Source organism: Podarcis gaigeae (assembly GCF_964106915.1).
Source record: "Podarcis gaigeae genome assembly, chromosome: 18".
Classification (NCBI taxonomy): domain Eukaryota; kingdom Metazoa; phylum Chordata; class Lepidosauria; order Squamata; family Lacertidae; genus Podarcis; species Podarcis gaigeae.
This window is the reverse complement of record NC_139696.1, coordinates 4,007,039-4,032,207: the sequence shown is the minus strand read 5'-3', so window position 1 is coordinate 4,032,207 and position 25,169 is coordinate 4,007,039. Positions and strand designations below refer to the sequence as shown.

The following is a 25,169-nucleotide window of genomic DNA, read 5'->3' as shown; positions in this document are numbered from 1 at the left end:
TGCCCAGTTCGCATGAGGACTATAAACTTGGGAGCATTCAAGTAGCAGCTCCGACACCCCTTTTCCGATCAAGCTGTTTAGTATATCTCTGCGCAAGGGATGGTGGCGCCGGAATGAAAGCAGGAGGGAACAGCTTACAATTTTGTTGAACGGGAAAAGTTGAAGATAACAGAATCGGTGACAGAGGAGTAACAGAATCGGCGACAGAGGAGAGACGGAGGCCTGAGCTATCGGAGGAGAAGTTGGGCGCGCTGCTTCTACTGAAACCCATGTGCCTCGCTTTGCCAAGTACGTACCCCAAAATGGCACAACCCGCTCCAAACCTGTGCAGTAACCCATGGCAATTTCGTCCACCCAGGCAGCTCACCAGCTTAATAAAACAGCATTCCTGGAACTGGTTCCACGCCAACGAAAGTTCATTGAGAAGAAACCTGGGTGAGAGATCAGGGCTAAGCGGGCAGGCTTTCCTGTCCCATCTGGAAGGCGAGGTTGTTTCTGCCTCCCACCACGAGGACGCCCAGCGACAGACGGAGGGAGAAGGAGGAAAGGAGAAGGTTATTGCTTGCAAAAAGAAAAAAAACCAGAGAGAGAGTGTGTGTGCAAAGGTGAAGGAGTCATTTATAGTTATCTGCTACAACCAGCTCTTTTGAATGTCGTGAGGTAAAAGTCGGGCCTCTGCGAGGTTCCGGGGTCTCCTGTTATTAGCGAAAAAAAGCCCCTCTGGAACGTAATGTCCGGGCTGTGCAATAGAGGCGCCTGCTTTGGCAAACCCACCTCGGAGGGGGAAGGGAGAACGGGCTCGTCTCGGGACCCCCAAACCCTCTCGGGCACCGGCGAGAAGGGAGCAGAGGCTGCCGGGAGCAAGATCCCGCCCTCCCCAGCCCCTCACAAGCAGAAGGCTGAAGGGCCCGCTGCTGCCCGTCACACAAACGCAGTCTTGACCAGTTTCCCTCGACCCTCTGCGGACTCCGAGTCCGGCTAGAGACAGGGATGCCTGCGGGATGGCGACTCCCCTACGATGCAGCGACGTCCCTTGCGTGGTACCTGCCCCAGCAGGGCCACCGTCCTCTGAGATAGTGTGCCCCATTGCCCCGGTTGGCTGGCAAATCCCAGGCCGGCCCTGGGGAGGGACTGGGGAGAAAGCGATGGCTACCTCACCCTGAAGTCAACGGCGTCCCCCTGCTCCTCTACTCTGGGCTGTGGTCAGGGGAGGCGTCCGCCACAGCCACCATGCACCCTGGACTCTCTCTTGGTTTTTTCAAGCGCCCATACATCCTTTCCTCCAACCCCCCGGTTATCTTGTCCATCAGTTCTCTGCCCAGGCCGCCCAGGCCTGGGCACTGCCCATCCTCGAGGCAACCGCTGCCATACGGCTCGGGCGGCCCCTTGGCCTCCTCCGGCGGCTCCTCTTCTATCACCTGGATTTTGTCGCCGGCTTCCGCCGTAGCCGGTGCCGCCTCCTCGTCCCCGGCGCTGACAATGCGTGGCAGGGTGCTCTGGTAGCGCCCCTCGAGCGGGTAGTTGACGCTGTCGCCCCTCCGCAACGGCGTGCGGTGCCTCTCCAGGGCTGGCGGGTATCGGACGCCGGGGTCGCTGTACTGTTTGGCCCTCTGCCACTGCTTCCGGAGGTGCGTCCGGGAACGGTGTTTGGCTCGCAGCGGCGACTCGTCGAACTGAGGGTCGTGGCGGACGAAGGCGTTGAAGAGGGCGTCCGTCTTCTCGTCGATGCTGTAGTCCCGGCGGGGCAATGCGTCCCGGGTGGGAAAGAGCTGCCCGTAGGGGGCCCAAACCAGCGGACTTGGGGCCGGCGGCCCGCCGGAAGCCCCTTCCGCAGCCTCATCTTCCTCCTCCGGTTCTTGGCCTTCGAAACTCTCAAAGATGGTGGCTCGGCGGCCGGCGCTGGTGAAGCAGTATCGCTTCTCCGAGGCCGTCTGGTCCTCGCCGACGCGCCCGCCGGGAGCCTCGATGGAGGCGTAGCCGCTGTCCATCTGCAGGAGCTTCCGGGTCCCGGCCTCCGACTCTACGCTGTCCTGCTTGGCTTTCCCCGGCAATCTGTCCTCTCCTCCTTCGGCCTCGTCCGCCAAGGAAGAAGGGAAGCTGGGCAAGCCGCCGCTCGAAGAGATGCTCTCCCCGCCGTCGCTGCGCACTGAGTCCCGGTCGTTGCCCTGCTCCGACGAAGCGTACATCTCCAACGATGCCCGCAGGCTCCAGATGTCGTGGTAAAGGGGGGTGGGGGGCTGTTGCGGTGGCGGCGGCGGCTCCAAAGCGGGGGGCTCAGCGGAGGGGGGGCTGGGTTCCTCCGCCGGCTCTATCCTGCATCCAGAACACAACAGGTACATTTTCCCTTTAAAAAAACCTTTTGGGTCTTAGGATCGTATGGAACGAAAACAGCAAATGATAATCGAGACCTGATATATATATATACACACATACATACATACACACACACACTTTTCAAGTTCATATATGGTATTTTTTGCTCTCTTAAGACTCACTTTTCCCCTCCTAAAAAGTAAGGGGAAATGTGTGTGCGTCTTATGGAGCGAATGCAGGCTGTGCAGCTATCCCAGAAGCCAGAACAGCAAGAGGGATTGCTGCTTTCGCTGCGCAGCGATCCCTCTTGCTGTTCTGGCTTCTGAGATTCAGAAATTTTTTTTTTCTTGTTTCCCTCCTCCAAAAACTAGGTGCGTCTTGTGGTCTGGTGCTTCTTATAGAGCAAAAAATACGGTACACACACACATTTTTCAAGTTTATACATTTCACTGATTTCACAATCTTGACATTTCAAAACTTTACTTCCTTCCCCCTCTTTCTGCGGTTCCTTAAATTTCATTTTAATACCTTTCGCATATCCAAATTAACGTCATTTGCTCATTCATTCATCTTCTTTAAATACATACGCTTACGAAACTGCAAGTTATTACAATAATCCTGCCAATGTTTTCATCCGTTTACAAATTATCTGTTAATATTCAATAAACCATTTCCATTCTTTTATTTGTTTTTAAAAAAATGTTATATTGATTTCTTGTTCTTCTGGCAAGTTTCACCATTTCTGCATATTGCATTGCTGTTACAGTGGTACCTCGGGTTACATACACTTCAGGTTACAGACTCCACTAACCCAGAAATAGTACCTCGGGTTCAGAACTTTGCTTCAGGATGAGAACAGAAATCGTGCGGCAGCAGCGGGAGGCCCCATTAGCTAAAGTGGTGCTTCAGGTTAAGAACAGTTTCAGGTTAAGAACGGACCTCCAGAACGAATTAAGTACTTAACCCGAGGTACCACTGTACTCTTACAAAACTGCAGGTTATTACAATAATCCTGCCGATGTTTTTATCATTTAACAAATTATCTGTAAATATTCAATAAACCGTTTCCATTCTTTTATTTTTTTTTAAATTGTTATCTTGATTTCTTGTTCTTCTAGCAAGTTTCATCATTTCTGCATATTCCATTGCCGTTATAAGAGAATAAATGAGATGCTTGTGGTGAAGTTCCAGCACCTCTTTTTTGCTGCAAAAGGACAGCACCGATGCCAGCTGCTGGAAAACAGCAGAAGGGAATAAAGCTGCTCCTGTGCTCAAATCCTGCTTGCGAGTTTCCCTTTGGGACAACTGGTTGGCTCCTGTGTCCGAGGCAGCTCCATCTGGTATGCAGGATGAGACCCACCCTGTCCGTGGACTGCCTCGCCAGAGTGGTGCATGCTCTGGTTATCTCCCGCTTGGAGAGATTCCACCTAAACATTAGGAAGAACTTCCTGACAGTAAGAGCTGTTCGACAGTGGAATTTGCTGCCCAGGAGTGTGGTGGAGTTTCCTTCTTTGGGGGTCTTTAAGTAGAGGCTTGACAACCATATGTCAGGAGTGCTCTGATGGTGTTTCCTGCTTGGCAGGGGGTTGGACTCGATGGCCCTTGTGGTCTCTTCCAACTCTATGCTTCTATGATTCGATGGATTACTGCAATGCGCTCTAAGTGGGGCTACCTTTGAAGGTGACCCGGAAACTGCAATTAATCCAGAATGCGGCAGCTAGACTGGGGACTGGGAACGGCCACTGAGACCACATAACACCGGTCTTGAAAGACCTGCATTGGCTCCCAGGACGTTTCCGAGCACAATTCAAAGTGTTGGTGCTGACCTTTCAAGCCCTAAACGGCTTTGGTCCAGTTTACCTGAAGGTGCGTCTCCACCCCCATCGTTCTACCCGGACGCTGAGGTCCAGCTCCGAGGGCCTTCTGGCGGTTCCCTCACTGCGAGAAGCAAAGCTACAGGGAACCAGGCAGAGGGCCTTCTCGGTGGTGGCACCCTCCCTGTGGAACGCCCTCCCTTCAGATGTCAAAGAGAACAACAACTACCAGACTTTTAGAAGTCATCTGAAGGCAGCCCTGTTTAGGAAACCTTTTAATGTTTGATGTATTACTGTATTTTAATATTTTGTTGGAAGCCGCCCATAGTGGCTGGGGAAGCCCAGCCAGATGTGCGGGGTATAAATAATGTATTATTATTATTATTATTATTATTATTATTATTATTATTATTATTATATGGGCATTTTGGCCCCTGTGAGAACAGGATGCTGGACTTAAGATGGGCCACTGCGACTAGATCCAGCAGCCCCTTCGTTTGTTCTTATTAAACGAGCCGCTGCAGCTCAGGAAGGAGAGGAGAGGCCCTTCGCAAACTGCCTTACGAATACAGCAAAGCCTGCCCGATTATAACACCAAAGTTGAAGGTTCAATCCCAGCAAGGGACAGCTGCATTTGGGGGTGGTGGTTTGGACTAAATAACCCTCCAACTCTATGATAGGGTTCCACATAGCCAGGATTCGGCCGTCGGAAACGGTGCCCAGGCAGAAACTGCTTTAATGTCTGGGAAAACTGTATGGAAGTAGATTTTGGCAAATCTTTTTTAAAAAAGCTCAAAAGCTTCAATTTTATTTTTTTTAGTTTTTGCAAAATAAAAGAAGCTAAACTTTGGACCAGGGGTCAGCAAACTTTTTCAGCAGGGGACCGGTCCACTGTCCATCAGACCTTGTGGGGGGCAGACTATATTTTGGAAGAATAGAAGAAAAAAGAACGAATTCCTATACCCCACAAATAACCCAGAGGTGCATTTTAAATGAAAGGACACATTCTACTCATGTAAAAACACACTGATTCCCAGATTGTCCGCATGTCAGATTTAGAAGGTGATTGGGCTGGATCCGGCCCCCGAGCCTTAGTTTGCCTATGCATGCTTTGGACCAAAAAAAGATAAAGAAAAACCCAACAACATTTTCAGGGAATGAAAGCTCAACACCTTTAGTGTCCGGATTTTCGCTTTTTGAAATATAGCAACCCTATGACTATTAAAGGGACGCAGGTGGTGCTAGGGACGCGGGTGGTGCTGTAGGTTAAACCACAGAGCCTAGGGCTTGCCGATCAGAAGGTCGGCAGTTTGATTCCCCGCAATGACGGGGTGAGCTCCCGTTGCTCGGTCCCAGCTCCTGCCAACCTACCAGTTCGAAAGCACGTCAAAGTGCAAGTAGATAAATAGGTACCGCTCTGGCGGGAAGGTAAACGGCGTTTCTGTGCGCTGCTCTGGTTCGCCAGAAGCGGCTTAGTCCTGCTGGCCACATGACCAGGAAGCTGTACGCCGGCTTCCTCGACCAGTAAAGCAAGATGAGCGCCACAACCCCAGAGTCAGTCACGACTGGACTTAATGACTCTTAAGCCTACCCAATCCATGAATTCTGCAGTGCTGCCGAAATTCTCCCCCCGTCTTTCCTCATGCCATTGCACCTGTGTCTTCTCGTCCCCCCCCGCCGCCCCATGCCCACTTATCTACTGAAAAATACCTGCCGAGGGATAAGGTGGAGCTGGCTGGAGCAGGCAGGAACGGCCCGCCGACGGGCCTGAATGCCACGTCATCCGTCCGGGCGATGTATTGGATGATGTCCGTCTGGTGGGGGTCACGGTCTTCTTGGTCCATGCTCTCGCTTGCGGCCCTCTGCCGCTGGAACTGGTGTCGTTTCGGAGAGCCTGGGCAAAGGACCGGGTGGCGAAGACCAAGAGTTAAGGGGGGGGGGGACGACATTGGGGGGAGGGGAGAGAAAGAGAAGAGACGACAACCAAAATATTATTATTTTGGACAAGGGCAAGCCTTTCTCGAATCCCGCCTTGCCAGCAAAAAGAGATGTCCATTCAACCAGCAATTACAGTGGTACCTCGGGTTACATACGCTTCAGGTTACAGACTCTGCTAACCTAGAAATAGTATCTCGGGTTAAAAACTTTGCTTCAGGATGAGAACAGAAATCGTGCGGTGGCGTCCCATTAGCTAAAGTGGTGCTTCAGGTTAAGAACAGTTTCAGGTTAAGAACGGACCTCCGGAACGAATTAAGTACTTATCCCGAGGTAAAGGTAAAGGGACCCTTGACTGTTAGGTCCAGTTGTGGCCGACTCTGGGGTTGCAGCCCTAATCTCGCTTTATTGGCTGAGGGAGCCGGCGTACAGCTTCCGGGTCATGTGGCCAGCATGACTGGAGAACCAGAGCAGCGCACGGAAACGCCGTTTACCTTCCCGCCGGAGCGGTACCTATTTATCTACTTGCACTAGTGTGCTTTTGAACTGCTAGGTTGGCAGGAGCAGGGACCAAGCAACGGGAGCTCACCCTGTCACGGGGATTCGAACCACCGACCTTCTGATCGGCAAGTCCTAGGCTCTGTGGTTTAACCCACAGCGCCACCTGTATAAAAATGACGTCTTGATCAGAATTAAAGCCTCTGTGTACATAGGGCTGTCATAGGTCCAGGATTTCAAAGGTGGAATCGATGTCCAAAAAGCAGCACTTTGTCCTGGAACTTAGGGAAGTCAATCAAAAATTCGTGGGGGTTTTGGCGTCTTTGTTTTTTAATAAAAAAGATCAACAACAAAACTATTGGGGGGGGGGTTTCTAGTAAAAAACTCAACAACTTTTGGTGTGTCCTGGTTTTTACTTTTTGAAATATGGCAAACCAAAGTGCAATGGGAGGATAATCGTTTCTCCCGAGTTAAATACCGACGATATTTCACTTTATAAAAATTCTCTGAGATAATGCAGATAATCAATGATCGTGAAATCATGAAGGAAGAGGGTGCATTATGGCCTCATCCTGATGAACACATCTCTCTTACTGCATTAAAAAAATGGCTTCTCTTGTTGATGCAACTCAGTCCAAAGACCGTGAAAGGTCTTAAGAGTATTTTACTACCTTGCACAGGACCTTGCGTGCTTAGTCTTCAATCTCATCCAATTACGCTTCAAGATTAAGCCAATTTAAATGATATGGCTTTAAGCTTGTACCGCAAAGTTTATTTTGGCGGGGTCACTTTCCATTCTACGGCTTTTCAGATATATATATATATATATATTTACAGAGCGAGTTTAACAAATGCTTTAAAAAAGCTGTGTTTCTTTTATTTTCTTTGAACAACCGCAGCAACACTATCGCAAACCTGAAACACGTTACGGTGGTCCCTTGGTTCTCAAACTTAATCCGTTCCGGAAGTCCGTTCCAAAACCAAAGCGTTCCAAAATCAAGGGGCGCTTTCCCATAGAAAGTAATGCAGTACGGATTAATCCATTCCAGTCTTTTAAAAACAACCCCTGACACAGGAATTTGACATGAATCTTACTATCTAAGGAGACCATGGATCCATAAAAGAAAAGCAACACATAATATACTGCTGTCACACAATCAATCAGTAGCTAAACTGGGTTCCACACAGTCACAAAAACAAAACAAAAAAGAGCCGCAAAAACAAAAACGCAAAATAAATAGCAAAACCAGACAGACCTCAGTCTAAACGGATGTGTGGCACTCAAATCAGAAGCACAACACTCAAAATGGAGCACATTCGGCTTCCGAAAAAGGTTCGCAAACCAGAACAGTGTTTGGGTTCCAAGTTGTTTGAGAGCCAAGGTGTTTGAGAACCAAGGTACCACTGTATGCTTAAATACAAGAGACTACAAGGCTTTATTTTGCTCCAGGGACCACCAGATCAAGAGAGATTGCACTGATGCCTCCAGTTCACTGGTGCAACGCTTGAATCGTGCCAGTGAGAGTGAGTGGGCACCAAAGCAGGTGTGATGGCCTGGGATTCGGACTCGGAGGCTGAACCTGAGGAATCCCAGCCTGCACAGGAGTCCCCGCCTCCAGAACCAGCTGAGCCGGGGCTGGGGCCTGAGCCTGAAGGGTCCTCACCTGTGCTGGATCCTCAGGTGCAGGCACCAGCTGAGTCTGCTCTGGCTCCTGAGGTGATGGAGGACCCATTGCCTGCAGGTGCTCCACTCTCAGCCCCGTCAGGGGAAGGTGAGGTTGCCTCTGGGTCCGGGAACCCTCCAGCCTCTCCTGAGCTGCAGAGGCTCAGGGCAGAGAGGCGGAGGGAACTAAGTTCCCGCAGGAGGAGGGCTCGCCTCCAGGAGAGGCGAGTCGCCAGAGGATCGAGCCACCCTATGACTCAGGGCAGATAAAAGCCAGCCAGCCCCAGTCCCAAGTTGCGGGAGCAACATTGTTGGTAGCCTGTTCCTGCACGCACCCTGTCCTGCCGGAGCTCCTGACCTCACCCGACACCCTGCCTTGGACCCAGTTTCAGCTTTGACGGACAGCCTCCATACTGCACCCTCGACCTCAGATTGGACCATAGCTGTCAAGCGTCCCTTATTTGGTGGGACAGTCCCTTATCCCAGCGCCATGTCCCGCTGCTGTCCCTTATTGATGATGTCCCTTAAATAAGCTACTGAAGGTAATGGGGCCCTTTCTATGTCCTGCTGTGCTTTGTCAACAACAAATTGTTGCTGTTTTCTTGTGTTGAATATATGCTATATGGTAATTTACGAACCTAATAGGTATCTAAAGCCATTTGCACGCAACAAAATATGTCTTTCATCAAAGTAATTGCTGATCCCTTATTTTGGCTGCTGATCCCTTATTTTCGAGGCTGCTGGACTCGGACCTCGCCGCACGGTTAACCCACGGGACCAGCACAGCCGGGCAACTACCAAAAAAGGAGCATGGCGTATCCGACCCCCCAGGCCAAAGTATCACCCCTCCATCGGCATGACCCACCTCTCGTGTCCAGACTGGATGCTCTCTGACTCGTCTCCAGTTTCCATTTCTTGATCCGAAAGTAGGGTCCGGCACCCTCGAGGCTGGCATGGCGGCGTAGGCGGGTGAAGAAGTGAAGGACGGCGCCCTGGGCAGGGGCCGGCGGGGACTCCCTCGCCCCGCCCACTCCAGCACCTTTGGGACTCTGGCCGGCGCCGTCGGACTGAGAAGAGAGGAAGGAAGGAAGGAGGAGGAGGGATCGGTCAGGAACGGCCGGCGGTTTTGCCACCCGAATAAAAATGCTACCCTAACCATCAAACACACAGAGAGACGCGCCGCGCTACAATGGCCTCCCCTCTGGGCGCAAAGACGCGTCGGCGAAACACATACAGCGAGGGAAATAAGTATTTGATCCCCCTGCCCAATTTGCCCGTTTGCCCTCTGACGAAGAAAACGACCAGTCCGTAATTTTAACGGTAGGTTTTATCGTAGCTGTGAGAGACAGAATCTCTTTTGACTTTTGTCTTCTGGGTTTCTGGGCTTTTTCCTGTTGTTATTCTGTCTCTCACAGAGTTCCCCCGAGTGAACCTGCAGGAAAAATAAACAGCAAACCACAAAATTTGGGATCTTCTCCAAACCCGTGCCAGGACTTTGGGGGGGGGGTGTTTTTTGCAGCGAAAAGCCTGTGTTTTGCAGGCCTGAGCGTTTGATACAGCAAACATGGGGTTCATACTTAGCATTAGCTTCGAACCTCCAAATTTGGGGTCCCCTCCACAGATGCACAGAGACATCGAATCTTAAGAGCTGGAAGGGACCCTCGGGTCATCTAGTCCAACCCCCTGAAATGCAGGAATCTCAGCCAAAGCGCCCCTGGCAGGCGGGCATCCGACCTCTGCTTAAAAACGTCAAAGGAAGGAGAGTCCTTTTCAAAGGAGTCCGTTCCACTGTCAAACGGCTCCATCTTCCATGCGGCAAGCAGCCCTTCCGGTATTTGATCACCTGTCCATCGTCTATTTTCCAAGCCCTCCTCTGCACACCTTTTCAATCTCTTTCTTAAAATGGGGTTCCCAGAACTGGACACAGGACTGCAGGTGTGGTCCGAATCAAGGCATTCCCTCGAACAGGGTGCAAGAATTGTGCAGGATAGCCAAATTCTGTGCGACTGCCGTAAAACGTAGGGAACAAGCTGTGCTATCATAACGATTAAGGCCCTAAATTATAATTTTAGGTTATATGTTAGTGACTTAAGTTTTAATTTTTATAGTTTTTTACCTGTTGCTATATCTGTATTGTCCCTGTTATAAAGGTAAAGGGACCCTTGACCGTTAGGTCCAGTCATGGCCGACTCTGTGGCTGCGGCGCTCATCTCGCTTTATTGGCCAAGGGAGCCGGCGTACAACTTCCGGGTCATGTGGCCGGCAGACTAAGCCGCTTCTGGCAAACCAGAGCAGCGCACGGAAATGCCGTTTACCTTCCTGCCAGAGCGGTACCTATTTATCTACTTGCACTTTGACGTGCTTTCAAACTGCTAGGTTGGCAGGAGCAGGGACCGAACAATGGGAGCTCACTTCGTCGCGTGGATTCGAACCGCCGACCTTCTGATCGGCAAGTCCTAGGCTCTGTGGTTTAACCTACAGTGCCACCTACATCCCTGACTAAGTTTTAATTTGTATATTTTTTTGCTGTTGCTATATCTGTATCATCCCTGTTAGACCTAATTGCAAATTCAAATGTATCCCTGTCATGTTTTATGACTTCCTTGATGTGGGCTGGAACTGGTCTGTGACCGAAATAATAAAATTCATTCATTCATATGGCCTAGAATCGCAGTAGGCTTTTTTGCCGCTGCATAATAATAATAATAATAATTTATTTTTTGTACCCTGCCCATCTGGCTGGGCTTTCCCAGCCACTCTGGGCGGCTTCCACAGAGACCAAAAATACACTAAAATATCACACATTAAAAACTTCCCTGAACAGGGCTGCCTTCAGATGACTTATAAAAGTCTGGTAGTTGTTTATTGCTTTGACATCTGATGGGAGGGCGTTCCACAGGGCGGGCGCCACTACCAAGAAGGCCCTCTGCCTGGTTCCCTGTAAGTTGGCTTCTCGCTGCAAGGGAACCGCCAGAAGGCCCTTAGAGCTGGACCTCAGTGTCCGGGCAGAACAATGGGGGTGGAGACACTCCTTCAGGTATACTGGACCGAGGCCGTTTAGGGCTTTAAAGGTCAACACCAACACTTTGAATTGTGCTCGGAAACGTACTGGGAGCAAATGTAGGTCTTTCAAGACTGGTGTTATGTGGTCTCAGTGGCCGCTCCCAGTCCCCAGTCTAGCTGCCACATTCTGGATTAGTTGTAGTTTCCAGGTCACCTTCAAAGGCAGCCCCACGTAGAGCGCATGGCAGTAGTCCAAGCGGGAGATAACCAGAGCATGCACCACTCTGGCGAGGCAGTCGCGGGCAGGGAGGGTCTCATCCTGCGTCCCAGATGGAGCTGCCCTGGACACAGAATTGACCTGCGCCTCCATGGACAGCTGTGAGTCCAGAATGACTCCCAGGCTGCGCACCTGGTCCTTCAGGGGCACAGTTACCCCATTCAGGACCAGGGAGTCCCCCACACCCGCCCGCCCCCTGTCCCTCAAAACCAAAGCATCACATGGTTGTCTCATTGCTAAACTTGCAGTCTACCAAGACTCCAGGATCCCTTTTTTCACATGCCAGGCACCCCCCAATATCCTACATTTGTGCATCTGGCTATCCCCAAATAAGCTAAAAAAATTCCTTCCAGTAGCACCTTAAAGACCAACTAAGTTAGTTCTAGGTATGAGCTTTCGTGTGCATGCACACTTCTTCAGATACTTCTTAAGCTCATACCTAGAACTAACTTAGTTGGTCTTTAAGGTGCTACTGGAAGGAATTTTTTTATTTTGTTTTGACTATCTATGGCAGACCAACACGGCTACCTATCTGTAACCCAAATAAGCTGACGTACCGAGGTGCCTTCGCCAGAATCCGATGAAGCGGAGGAACCAGCCTCGACGGTGGAATTATAGGTGTCCCCCGGCAAGGCAGAACTGGCGCAGGTTCCGTGGCTGGTCAGCGCCGTCTCCGGCAAGGGGTGCTACCAAGAAGAGATGAAGTTGAGAAAGGGTTAGGGATAGCTTCGCCGACCCACTCCCACACCTCCTGGAAATTTATGCCCTGCGGGCGTAAAAATAGAAGAGGCGTTTCCAAAAATACATCCGAATTGCCCCCCAACCCCGCTCTGTTTCCGTACAAAACGTTTGCCTCTAGGACCATGAATGTGGCCTCTGCAGGTAATAAGGCAGGTCTCTGCCCTCAGAGAGCTTACAAATAAATATGAATTAAGGAACTGAGCTAAATTCTCTCTTCTGTGCGGCCATGGGTGCCCTCAGAGAGGCATAATAATAATAATAATAATAATAATAATAATAATAATAATAATTCTTATACCCTACCCATCTGACTGGGCGGCGGTAAATTAGTATTAAGTGATAAGACAGGTCTCTGCCCCAAAGAGGTTACAAATGTGAATTAAAGAACTGGGAGAGGCCTCAGCGAAATTCTCTCTCGTGAGCATCTATGGACGCCCTCAGGGAGGCGAAGCAATTAATAATAATAATAATAATAATAATAATAATAATAATAATAATAATATACCCCGCCCATCTGACTGGGTTATCTGAGCCACTCTGGGCAGTGGTAAAAATAGAATATGACAGGTCTCTGCCCCAGGGAGCTTACAAATGTGAATTAAAGAACTGAGAGAGGCCTCAGCTAACTCTCTTCTGAGCATCCATGGACACCCTCAGCAATGCCAAGAAATAAATTAATAATAATAATAATAATATTCTTATACCCCGCCCATCCGACTGGGTTACCTGAGACACTCTGGGCGGCGGTAAAAATAAAAGTAATAAGTCGGGTCTCTGCCCCAGAAAGCTTACAAACATGAATTAAAGAACTGGGATCCTGCCCCTCGGCTCCTCTGGGTCTCACCTGGAAGATGGCCAGGCTGGGCTTGGCTGGGGGGTGTCGAGGCGTCATGGCGATGCTGTTCTCGTTGGACTCGTGGATGGTGACGATCTTGAGGGCGGCGGACGGGGGCAAGGGCAGGTGGCTGAGGCGGGCGTTCTTCAGGTGGTGGAAGTCTCCCTCGGTCAGGGTGTACCTGGCAGGGTAAGGATTTCCCTCAATCTTTGTCAGTATGGCCATTTTGGACCACAATTTCCCATCAGCCCCTGCCAGCACGGCCATTTTGGACCACGATTTCCCATAAGCCCCTGCCAGCACGGCCATTTTGGACCACAATTTCCCATCAGCCCCTGCCAGCACGGCCATTTTGGACCACGATTTCCCATAAGCCCCTGCCAGCACGGCCATTTTGGACCACAATTTCCCATCAGCCCCTGCCAGCACGGCCATTTTGGACCACAATTTCCCATCAGCCCCTGCCAGCACGGCCATTTTGGACCACAATTTCCCATCAGCCCCTGCCAGCACGGCCATTTTGGACCACGATTTCCCATAAGCCCCTGTCAGCACAGCCATTTTGGACCACGATTTCCCTCAGCCGCTGTCAGCATGGGCATTTTGGACCATGATTTCCCATCAGTCCCTGCCAGCACAGCCATTTTGAACCATGATTTCCCATCAGCCCCTGCCAGCACAGCCATATTGGACAATGATTTCCCTCAGCCCTTGCCGGCACGGCTATTTTGGACCATGATTTCCCTCAGGTATGGCCATTTTGGACCATGATTTCCCATCAGGCTCTACCAGCATGGCCATTTTGGACCACGATTTCCCATCAGCCCCTGCCAGCACGGCCATTTTGGACCATGATTTCCCATCAGCCCCTGCCAGCACGGCCATTTTGGATCACGATTTCTCTCAGGTATGGCCATTTTGGACCATGATTTCCCATCAGCCTCTACCAACACAGCCATTTTGGACCATGATTTCCCATCAGCCCCTGTCAGCGCAGCCATTTTGGACCATAATTTCCCATCAGCCCCTGCCAGAACGGCCATTTTGAACCATGATTTCCCATCAGCCCCTGCCAGAACGGCCATTTTGAACCATGATTTCCCATCAGCCCTTGCCAGCACGGCCATTTTGGACCACGATTTCCCATAAGCCCCTGTCAGCACAGCCATTTTGGACCACGATTTCCCTCAGCCCCTGCCAGCATGGCCATTTTGGACCATGATTTCCCATCAGCCCTTGTCAGCACGGCCATTTTGGGCCATGATTTCCCATCAGCCTCTACCAGCACGGCCTTTTGGACCATGATTTCCCATCAGCCCCTGTCAGCGCAGCCATTTTGGACCATAATTTCCCATCAGCCCCTGCCAGAACGGCCATTTTGAACCATGATTTCCCATCAGCCCCTGCCAGAACGGCCATTTTGAACCATGATTTCCCATCAGCCCTTGCCAGCACGGCCATTTTGGACCACGATTTCCCACAAGCCCCTGTCAGCACAGCCATTTTGGACCACGATTTCCCTCAGCCCCTGCCAGCATGGCCATTTTGGACCATGATTTCCCATCAGCCCTTGTCAGCACGGCCATTTTGGGCCATGATTTCCCATCAGCCTCTACCAGCACGGCCTTTTGGACCATGATTTCCCATCAGCCCCTGTCAGCGCAGCCATTTTGGACCATAATTTCCCATCAGCCCCTGCCAGAATGGACATTTTGAACCATGATTTCCCATCAGCCCTTGCCAGGACGGCCATTTTGGACCACGATTTCCCATCAGCCCCTGCCATCTCTGGCACACTGTCTCTCCAACCCCACAAAAAAACCAAAAACTTGAATATTTTTCTCCAAGTCCCATCACTGAATGGTAGAAACCTTCCTTTGCCTCCAGAAGGTAGGCAATCCTGGGAGAGAAATACTGACGCAGAGCCGCAAAACAGGCTTATCACAGGCCTTGGGGGCCACCCAGAGCCCATCTAGTCTGACCCCCATGCACTATACAGGGTTCAAGTCCTCCCAACCCAGCCATCAAACCCATCAAGGGACTACAGCTTCTCAGCTGGTCCTTACATCACAGGGCTGCTGCGAGGATTTATTATTTTAAAGACGATCCCTTATATAAAGGATTATCATATCTGAATGGAATGGAAATTTATTTAAATTTTGGAAGAAAAAAGGGTAGAAGAATGAACTCATTCACTGGGGGGGGGGCAGTTTGATTAAATTGTAGAATTTGGCATTAATTGGAATTGTTATATTGTTGGAAAATCAATGAAAAATATGCATTTTTGAAAAAGTTACTAATTATACTTCTCTCTCGAACCCAGGACCCCCGCCTACCTCCTCCCTTTCTCCTGGGTCTTCTTGCTCTGTTCGAAGAGGGCAGCCTCGTTGAAGGACACCCGTCGCCCCGTGGCGCTTCCGGAAGAGAGGAATCTCTCGCTCTCCGCGTCTCGGTAACTGGAGCTGGACATGCAGTCAGGGTCATCCACCTTAATGGTGATATCTAGGGGAGGCATTTTATAACATTTTTTTATTAATTTTAACATATAAATTATAAAACGTACCACAAAACCTATCACTTATACCATCCTTTTAGACTTCCGTCAGCACCTCTGATGATCCACCGTTTTAACCACTTCTTATGCATTTCTTAACTTTATATTGCCTTTACATCTCTTATCAAATCTTCCTCCCCCTTCTCCATTTTTACAATACTTCTAATAATACTCCTCACAAAACTTCTTGCAACCCTACAAACGTCGTCTCTTCTTCACAATTACTTTTCAAATAGTCCGTAAATTTACTCCAGTCTTCCGTGAATTTCTGGTCTCGCCGGTTTCGAATCCTTCCTGTTAGTTTATCTAGTTCTGCATAGTCCATTAACTTCATCCTCCATGAAACCCACCCATCCTAGCTAGCAAAATCCCAGAGTTACAAGTGAAACTTGCAAAATTAGAATATCGTGGAAAAGTTAATTTATTTCAGTAATTCAACTTAAAAGGTGAAACTAATATATGAGAGAGACTGATGACATGCAAAGCGAAATATGTCAAGCCTTTATTTGTTATACTTGTGATGATCATGGCGTACAGCTGATGAAAACCCCAAATTAACAATCTCATAAAATTAGAAAATGAAATGAAATCAGCAAAACAAGGATTGCAAATAGAGCAATATTATAACAAATAAAGGCTTGACATATCTCGCGGGGATTCGAACCACTGACCTTCTGATCGGCAAGCCCTAGGCTCTGTGGTTTAGACCTAAAGGTAAAGGTAAAGGGACCCCTGACCATTAGGCCCAGTCACGGACGACTCTGGGGTTGCGGCGCTCATCTCGCTTTACTGGTACAGCATGACTGAGCCGCTTCTGGCGAACCAGAGCAGCGCACGGAAACGCCGTTTACCTTCCCGCCGGAGTGGTACCTATTTATCTACTTGCACGTTGATGTGCTTTCGAACTGGTAGGTTGGCAGGAGCAGGGACCGAGCAACGGGAGCTCACCCCGTCATTGCGGGGATTCGAACTGCCAACCTTCTGATCGGCAAGTCCTAGGCTCTGTGGTTTAACCCACAGCGCCACCCGCATCCCTAAGCCTATAGATAGCTACTAACAAAACCGTTTGCTAGAAACCGCAGGAGGGGAGAGCTGCTCTCGCACTCGGGTCGTTTCTCCCAGTTCGCCAAGGATGCTATGGGCCTGATTTAAACCCCTCCTCCAAATCCCCCCCCCACTGATAGTTTTTTGGGGGAGTGGGAAGGAATTAAACCAGAGAGGCAGCATCCCTGGAGAGTTGCTGAGTTTGGTACCAGGAGATGCAACAGGAGGAAGAATAGAGAGAGAGAGTGAGAGCAACCGTTTCCAGGGCAACGGGCCCCAGCAACCAGAGCGGGTACCACCAGACCTTCCTTTAGAAAAGGATGCAGCTTTTGAAAATAAGCAAGCAAGCATCTCACCTTGAGCCGGCTGAGAGTCATCCAGATAGGTAGTGTTTGTTTTCTCGGGGTCATCACTGGCTCTGAAAAAAAGAAAGAGAAGAAGGAAGGTGGGCGGGAGGGGAAACCTTGAAAAAGGCGTACGCAACAGAGTGAGATGAAAAAGGTCTAAGAAAAAACCTGTGATGAATAGCTCCAGGTTTGCATAAGCCATGATTTGCATATTAAGGGAATGTGCTGTGTACAGTGGGACCTCGGCTTACGGACGCTTCAGGTCACAGACTCCGCTAACCCAGAAATAGTGCTTCAGGTTAAGAAATTTGCTTCAGGATCAGTGGCGTAGCGTGGGTTGTCAGCACTTGGGGCAAGGCAAGTAATTTGCGCCCCCTAACTTGTGGATTTGCGCCCCCTAACCCTAACCCCCAGATGTTGCGCCCGGTGCGGCCAGCCCCTCCTGCACCCCCCATGCTACGCCACTATTCAGGATGAGAACAGAAACCGTGCTCCGGCGGTGCGGCAGCAGCAGGAGGACCCATTAGCTAAAGTGGTGCTTCAGGTTAAGAACAGTTTCAGGTTAAGAACGGACCTCTGGAAAGAATTAAGTACTTAACCCAAGGTACCCATCTATCTGTCTGTCTGTCTGTCTGTCTGTCTGTCTGTCATCCATCCATCTATCTATCTATCTATCTATCTATCTATCTATCTATCTATCTATCATTTATTTACCAACTACGCCCAAATAGCTTCATTTTCACACACACCTTCAACTCCCAGGTAGGCCAGGAGGTAACAAACGGCCCAATAATATTATTTTTTAAAACAACGACAACAATGCACAGTGAGTTTCGTGGAACACGTCCCTCCGAGGGCTAGACTGAGGTCGAGGAAACAAATAACTATAATAATAATAATAATAATAATAATAATAATAATAATAATAATAATTTATTATTTATACCCCACCCATCTGCATGGGCTTCCCCAGCCACTCTGGGCGGCTTCCAACAAAATATTAAAATACAGTAATGCATCAAACATTAAAAGCTTCCCTCAACATGGCCTTCAGATGTCTTCTAAAAGTCTGGTAGTTGTAGTGCTCTTTGACATCTGACAGGAGGGCGTTCCACAGGGCGGGCGCCACCACCGAGAAGGCCCTCTGCCTGGTTCCCTGAACCTTGGCTTCTCGCAGTGAGGGAACCGCCAGAAGGCCCTCGGAGCTGGACCTCTGTGTCCGGGCAGAACAATGGGGGTGGAGACGCTCCATCAGAACTACAGAACTTTCTTTTAGAAGACATCTGGAGGCAGTCCTGTCCAACTGTTTGGCGCTATGAAAGTCTTGTTGTTAAAGCAGTCGTCTTTTAAATCAATGAGGTCTAGAATCTTACTTTGCGGCTAGGGAAAAAGACCAGAGCTCAGACCAAGCCTCTCTGACTCTGTTTTGGTTGCAGAACCGGCCTTTCGCTTCACAACCTCCCCACCTTAGGGTTCCCATTCTGCTCCCCACACCCTGTTACCTGGAGTGTCGCCGGTCGGCCTCGCAGCATCGCCGGCAGACGATTAGGATGCCGAAGAGAAGCACCAGGGTGCCCCCGATAAAGATGGAGAGAAGTATCAGCAGCAGGAAATACCCATCGTGGGTCTTCACTTCGCCAGGCACTGTCTGGAAGGTGGGATTTTGGGGGGGGGAGGAGGGAAGGGAGAGGAAAATATAAAGACACGGTATATGGGTGCAAAGGGTGAGGGGAGCCGATGGAGTTGAGTTTCCTCACCCTTGCTCTGTAAAAGCTACCTCCACAGCAAGGAGACTCGGAAAAATATATACCGTATTTTTTGCTCTATAAGACTCACTTTTTCCCTCCTAAAAAGTAAGGGGGAAATGTGTGTGCGTCTTATGGAGCGAATGCAGGCTGCGCAGCTATCCCAGAAGCCAGAACAGCAAGAGGGATTGCTGCTTTCACTGCGCAGCGATCCCTCTTGCTGTTCTGGCTTCTGAGATTCAGAATATTTTTTTCCTTGTTTTCCTCCACCAAAAACGAGGTGCGTCTTGTGGTCTGGTGCGTCTTATAAAGCAAAAAATACGGGTATATATTCCCTGGCAGTATGAGGGCACATTTCTCCACCATTGGGGGGGGGGGCAGATGGAGACACTCTTCACTTTCACAGACAAGTTTGGGGTGTGCGAAGTCAAGAATTGCCTGCCCTTGAGAGATGGCTCCCCCATGTCTCTGCACAAGTCATATAATAATAATGATAATAATTTATTATTTGTACCCCGCCCATCTGGCTGGGTTTCCCCAGCCACTCTGGGCGGCTTCCAACAAAGATGAAAGATACACTAAAATGTCACACATTAAAAACTTCTGTGAACAGGGCTGCCTTAAGATGTCTTCTGAATGTCAGGTAGTTGTTTATCGCTTTGACATCTGATGGGAGGGCGTTCCACAGGGTGGGCGCCACTACCGAGAAGGCCCTCTGCCTGGTTCCCTGTAACCTCACTTCTCGCAATGAGGGAACCACCAGAAGGCCCTCAGCGCTGGATCTCAGTGTCCGGGCCGAACGATGGGGGAGGAGACGCTCCTTCAGGTATACTTCAGTCAGTGATCTTAGCGCGGTTACAAAGCACGCAGAGATGCAACAGGCACCCTCCTCAGAAGGTTCTCATGAGGAAAGAGATTGGAAAGCACTTTGGACTCAAATCACACCTCCATCTTTGCAATTTTAAGAACTCTGTGCCCTTCCCTGACCCTCCAGCCGCAACCCCAGAGTCTGTCACGACTGGACCTAATGGCCAGGGGTCCCTTTACCTTTACCAGTAAGAACAACAACAATTTATTCTTATTACTGCCCAGTAATAATTTGCAATTGTGGGTTAAACCACAGAGCCTAGGACTTGCCAATCAGAAGGTCGGCGGTTCGAATCCCCGCGATGACGGGGTGAGCTCCCGTTGCTCGGTCCCTGCTCCTGCCCACCTAGCAATTCGAAAGCATGTCAAAGTGAAAGTAGATAAATAGGTACCGCTCCGGCAGGAAGGTAAACATCGTTTCCGTGCGCTGCTCTGGTTCGCCAGAAGCGGCTTAGTCCTGCTGGCCACATGACCCGGAAGCTGTACCCCGGCTCCCTCGGCCAGTAAAGCGAGATGAGCGCCGCAACCCCAGAGTCGTCCATGATTGGACCTAACGGTCAGGGGTCCCTTTACCTTTTACCCCCTGAAAGAGGTCTTTGATGAAGGGCTCTTAGCAGCCAAAGATTCAGATACCCAGGGCTTTTTCCAGCACAGAGAGAAAGACCCCAGAACTTTCAGTCTGTTAGATTTCTACCTGTCGAGGTCAAAGCGCCCAACTTAAGTTTGGGCCCGTGAAGCTGTGATTCCTGCATTGCAGGGGGTAGACTCCTGGGACCCCTTCTCTGATTCTTCTGTGATCATGTGCAAAACTGGAATATCTCGAGTTGTGGGTTCTAGTCCTCCGCTGGGCAAAAACACTCCTGCATTCGACAGGATGACCCCTGTTGGTCTCTTCTAAATCTACAATTCTACGATTCCAGGGCCAGCAGTGGTGGTGGGCGGTAGCTGAGTCAGTGCTCAAGTCCGCATTAAGTCCTCTGGCCCCTTCCATGGGACTGTCGCTTACTGATGACTCAGCAACCAGCCGGTCCTCAGCACAGAGTTCCGAATTGTTTCAGAAAAGGGAAATGTGCAGAGATGGGAGGGGACTCAGACCTGTTTGCATCCCAAGCATCCCTTACTTTCACAAACGACAGTCCTTACTTTCACAAACAACATATCAAAAGCATTTCCTGCAGATTTGGAAGCCAACAACTGCCTTCTGCGAATGCACGTGGCTTGGGTCTGTTTCCGACTGGCGGTGGGCAGGATTGAACCCGGGTCCGTCTGCGTGGCAGGCAAGCGCCCTCAACCAAGGGAAGAGGCCCGGCTGCGGAAATCTGCAATGGCTGGCAATGGATTCAGCAGAAAACCCTTCGAGGGTTCCCTTTTCCTAAAGAATCACAAGCTGGAAGGAACCCCAAAAATCATCTAGCCCAACCCCCTGAAATGCAGGGGTCTTTTGCCTAACCTGGGTCTTGAACCCACGAACCTGAGATTAAGAATCTCCTGCTCTACCGACTGAGGTTGGCTTCCTCTGAAGAACCCCCAAAAATATTCCCAGATACTAGGCGAAGTCAAAGAAGCCATCATGTGATCAAAAACCACAACTGGGTGCCCCCCTTCAGAGCTGCTGGACTAGAACTCTCCATCAGCGCTAGCCAATCCCGGGAGTTGTAGCACAGAACCTCTAGATCAGGGGTCAGCAAACTTTTTCAGCAGGGGGCCGGTCCACTGTCCCTCAGACCTTGTGGGGGGGCGGGCAGACTATATTTTGGAAAAAAATACGAACGAATTCCTATGCCCCACAAATAACCCAGAGATGCATTTTAAATCAAAGGACACATTCTACTCATGTAAAAACACACTGATTCCCGGACCGTCCGCAGGCCGGATTGAGAAGGCGATTGGGCCGGATCTGGCCCCTGAGCTAGCAAGGCCAGAGCTCAGAGATGATGGGAGTTGTAGTCCAACAACATCTGGGGACCCACAGTTTAAGAACTGATGCTCTAGATTAAGAGAGCGGGTGATGCGGCTAGAAGCCGCAAACTCCAAACCTAAATGCCTTCGCTTTTTATTCCTCTACTGGTGAGCAGAGTGGCAAGGCAAAGGCACTCTGCATATGCTCAGAGGCACCACCCACAACAATTACTTATTTTTGCCATGATTTCACAATACCACAGCTCCGTCAGTATAAATCAGGATCAAAGGCCTGACTGAGATTCGAACCGTTTCCTATTTAAATCTGAGCCTTTTGCTCAGGACTTTGAGTAGGCCTGGAAAAAAGCCACTGCCTGAAATCCCAAAGGGCTGCTACCAGTCAGTGCAGGCAATATGCAGCTGGATGGACCAGCCATCCCTGCCAAGACTTGTGGGCCCAGGAAATAATTTCTTCCCTCTGCGCTAGGTCAAAGCAATGCCGATTGAGAACTTGCCCTCGATTCGCAAAATTGCTTTAAATCGTTTCTAATATTGGTGTTTTCAATTGCAACCTGCCCTGGGACTTGAGTGTGGGGGGCAGGTAATATTTTTAATAATAATAATATTGTTTAGACCCCGCCCATCTGGCTGGGTCCCCCCAGCCACTCTGGGCGGCTTCCAACAAAACACTAAAATACAATAACCTATTAAACATTAAAAGCTTCCCTAAACAGGGCTGCCTTTAGATGTCTTCTAAAAGTCTGGTAGTTATTTTTCTCTTTGACATCTGGTGGGAGGGCATTCCACAGGGTGGGCGCCACCACCGAGAAGGCCCTCTGCCTGGTTCCCTGTAACTTGGCTTCTCGCAGCGAGGGAACCGCCAGAAGGCCCTCGGCGCTGGACCTCAGTGGGGTGGAGATGCTCCTTCAGGTATACTGGACCAAGGCCGTTTAGGGCTTTAAAGGTCAGCACCAACACTTTGAATTGTGCTCGGAAACGTACTGGGAGCCTCAGATTTTAAAATACATTAGCACTGGCAGCACCATGCTCCGATTACAACAACCCTGGGAGAAGATGGACCAGTCCTCTCTGGCTCCTCAGCTTAATGCATTAGCAAAAATTGCCTAGGCTGGGCAGATCGAACAGGGTCAGGATCCACCGGGCAAAAGGCAGCTCCTCTCCCGCAGGCACACAACCCAGCAACTCCCACAGCTACTCCTGCCAAAAGTTTGGTGGCATTTCTGACCTGGGCCCAACCTGAGCTCTCCTACCCAGAGCCGGTGTGGGAGGAAGTGGAGAGACCTCTCTGTCTCTCTGGAGGGGGCATGCAATACAGAATATCACCCACCCTGGGGGGGGGGACTTCGCAGACCTCTCCCCACCTGCCTCCAAGGCAGGGACACTCACCGTCACACCTCCCGTCGTCGCGTTTTCCCATGCGCTCAAATCATCGCTCATTGTCCGTCCTCGAGAGAGATGTCCTCCTGGGGAAAAGGGAGGCACGAAAACACAGTGACACGGCGGTGCGTGGTTGCAGAACGAGATTAAAAATATATATTTAAATTAAAAAAGAAGGCCAGGGTGTGCAGGGAGGGGGGAGAGAAAGGATAAACGGGTGGGGGGAATAAATAAAGAAATGCAATGTACATATATCAAAATTTGCAGAAGAGGCGACGTGGTCGATGGTTGATTCTTCTCTTCTTTTTCTCTCTCTCTCTTTCTCTTTCTCTCCCGGTTACCTCCAGCAATCCATCTCCCCTCCCTTTGCAGCTCACATGTTTTTCGCGGAAGGGAAGATCACGGGTGGATTCCGTTCACAAGAGCCTCGGCAGCGCCATGCTACGATTACAACACCCCGGGAGATGATGGACCGGTCCTCGCTTGACTCGCCAGCTTAAGATGCCACTGAGGAAGGAAACCAAAATGAAAGGCTGGTGTGTTTTTATTTATTTTTAAGCGAAGGTTGGTGGCAGATTGCAAAAGCACCCTTTCTTTCTTCCCTCGCCTTTCCTTCTCTCTCTCTCTCCCTCTTCCACTGCCTGCTGTCAGATGGTTTTCCTTAAGGAGCCAGCGGAAGGCCGCAGAGCAGCTTTCGGGGGGCGAAAAGCGGCTGAGAAAAAACGGCAAAAGCCTTTCCCCCAACCCCGGACCCTGGAAAAAGGGGGCAGCCTCTTCTCTCTTCCCCAAGCAACCTGCCCTTCCACCCCAGACGCAGTTGGGAGCCTGGAAATTAAATCGCCTTTTCCAAACACACATGCACGCGCTACGATCCTGGCTCATCAGCCCACACACACACACACAGGGTTGACTCACGCCAACGGGAGAGATGAGCAAGAGGGGAAGGCAGTGAGGGGGCGGACGGTTGCTGCAGCAGTGGGGGGGGGCCACCCCACCCCACGAAAGAGCAGCGGAAGGGTTCCGGGCGGCTTTGATCCCGGCGGCTGCAAAAAAAAAAAAAAAATGAGGAGGGGGAGACACGCAGAAAGGGCTGAGTGTGTGCATAGCTGGGGGAGGTGGGAAGGGGTTTTGTGGCACCCACCCGCCGCTTAAGGAGCTAGTAGCATGCACACACATGCACACACGTGTGTGCAAGGTGCAAGGACCTGAATGCAATTCCTCCTACCCGTAGCGAAGGCAGGAGGCACACACACGCTCCCAGAGGAAATTAGGAGTCAGGCCCCATTGACCTTGGTGTTGTCAACACTGGCTGGCAGCAGCTGCCCGGGGTTCCAGGTAGGGGTGTTCCGCAGCCCTACCTGAAGAGGCGAGGGGTTGAACCCACTGCCCTGATCCTGCCTCGTCCTCCTGGTTGGTCTAATCTGGTTTATATACCGAGCCAAGCCATTCGCTGGTCTAGTTTGGGGTTGCCAACACTGGCTGGCAGCAACTCTCTGGGGTTTTAGGCAGAAGGGTCTCTCTCTCTCTCTTTCTTTCTCTCTCTCTTCCGACCCCCATCGTACCTCTGCGTGCAGCCACAGAGCAACAACCCTTTCCCCCAAAATAAGGGTTCTAGTCCACATGGTTTCGAGCTAAATAAGAGAGTTGGCTTCCACCAAGTCAGGCCGTGGCTCGAGCGAGTTTTTAAGCACACCGGACGCGCGCTTAATACGCATGGCACCCCCCAAGGAATCCCGGGAGCTGTGGTTCTTACTCTTCACAGAGGTACAACGGACAGCGCCGTCCAACTACGGTTCCCAGAATCCCTTGGGGGATGTCACATGCTTTAAAGGTATGGTGTGGACCCACCCACAAAATAAATAATTTCCCACACTGCCCCCGTTAATGCCTTTTTGCTCCAAGTCCCATAATGTCCCCAAAAGTTCACAAAAGCTTAGCGCCCCACTGCGTGGTCTCCAGCCACCTGGCCTCTGAGCATGTGGAAAGTGCTACTTGCTACAGAATAGCTTTGAACCTTGGGCTGGAGGGTTGCTGCTGTTGACCTTCAGCGCCTTCATTTCAGGTCTCGTTGTGATTTAGGAGGAAATTGTTCGGTTTGGCCGTGAATTTATTCATTGCGTACGACTACTTTTGCTATAAGGGACGCGGGTGGCGCTGTGGGTTAAACCACAGAGCCTAGGACTTGCCCATCAGAAGGTCGGTGGTTTGAATCCCCGCAATGACGGGGTGAGCTCCC

At 50.4% G+C, this 25,169-nt stretch overlaps 1 protein-coding gene across 2 annotated transcripts; it reads right to left on the bottom strand.

The window, feature by feature from the left end:
• Window positions 1-562: 562 nt before the first annotated feature.
• On the bottom strand, window positions 563-23,317 carry CBARP (CACN subunit beta associated regulatory protein). 2 transcript variants are annotated; one of them, XM_083720341.1, is made up of 10 exons: window positions 23,183-23,317; window positions 22,943-23,019; window positions 18,527-18,672; window positions 17,034-17,095; window positions 15,416-15,581; window positions 13,089-13,260; window positions 12,061-12,189; window positions 9,089-9,290; window positions 5,838-6,021; window positions 563-2,313 (listed from the first exon to the last, which is right to left on the bottom strand). In XM_083720341.1, the coding sequence occupies exons 2-10, from the start codon at window positions 22,991-22,993 to the stop codon at window positions 1,188-1,190; spliced, it is 2,238 nt and encodes a 745-aa protein (XP_083576467.1). In that variant the 5' UTR covers window positions 22,994-23,019; window positions 23,183-23,317; the 3' UTR covers window positions 563-1,187. The 2 variants fall into 2 exon arrangements, with proteins under 2 accessions (XP_083576467.1, XP_083576468.1); XM_083720342.1 differs by lacking the exon at window positions 23,183-23,317 and having other exon boundaries at window positions 22,943-23,113.
• Between the last annotated feature and the right edge of the window lie 1,852 nt (window positions 23,318-25,169).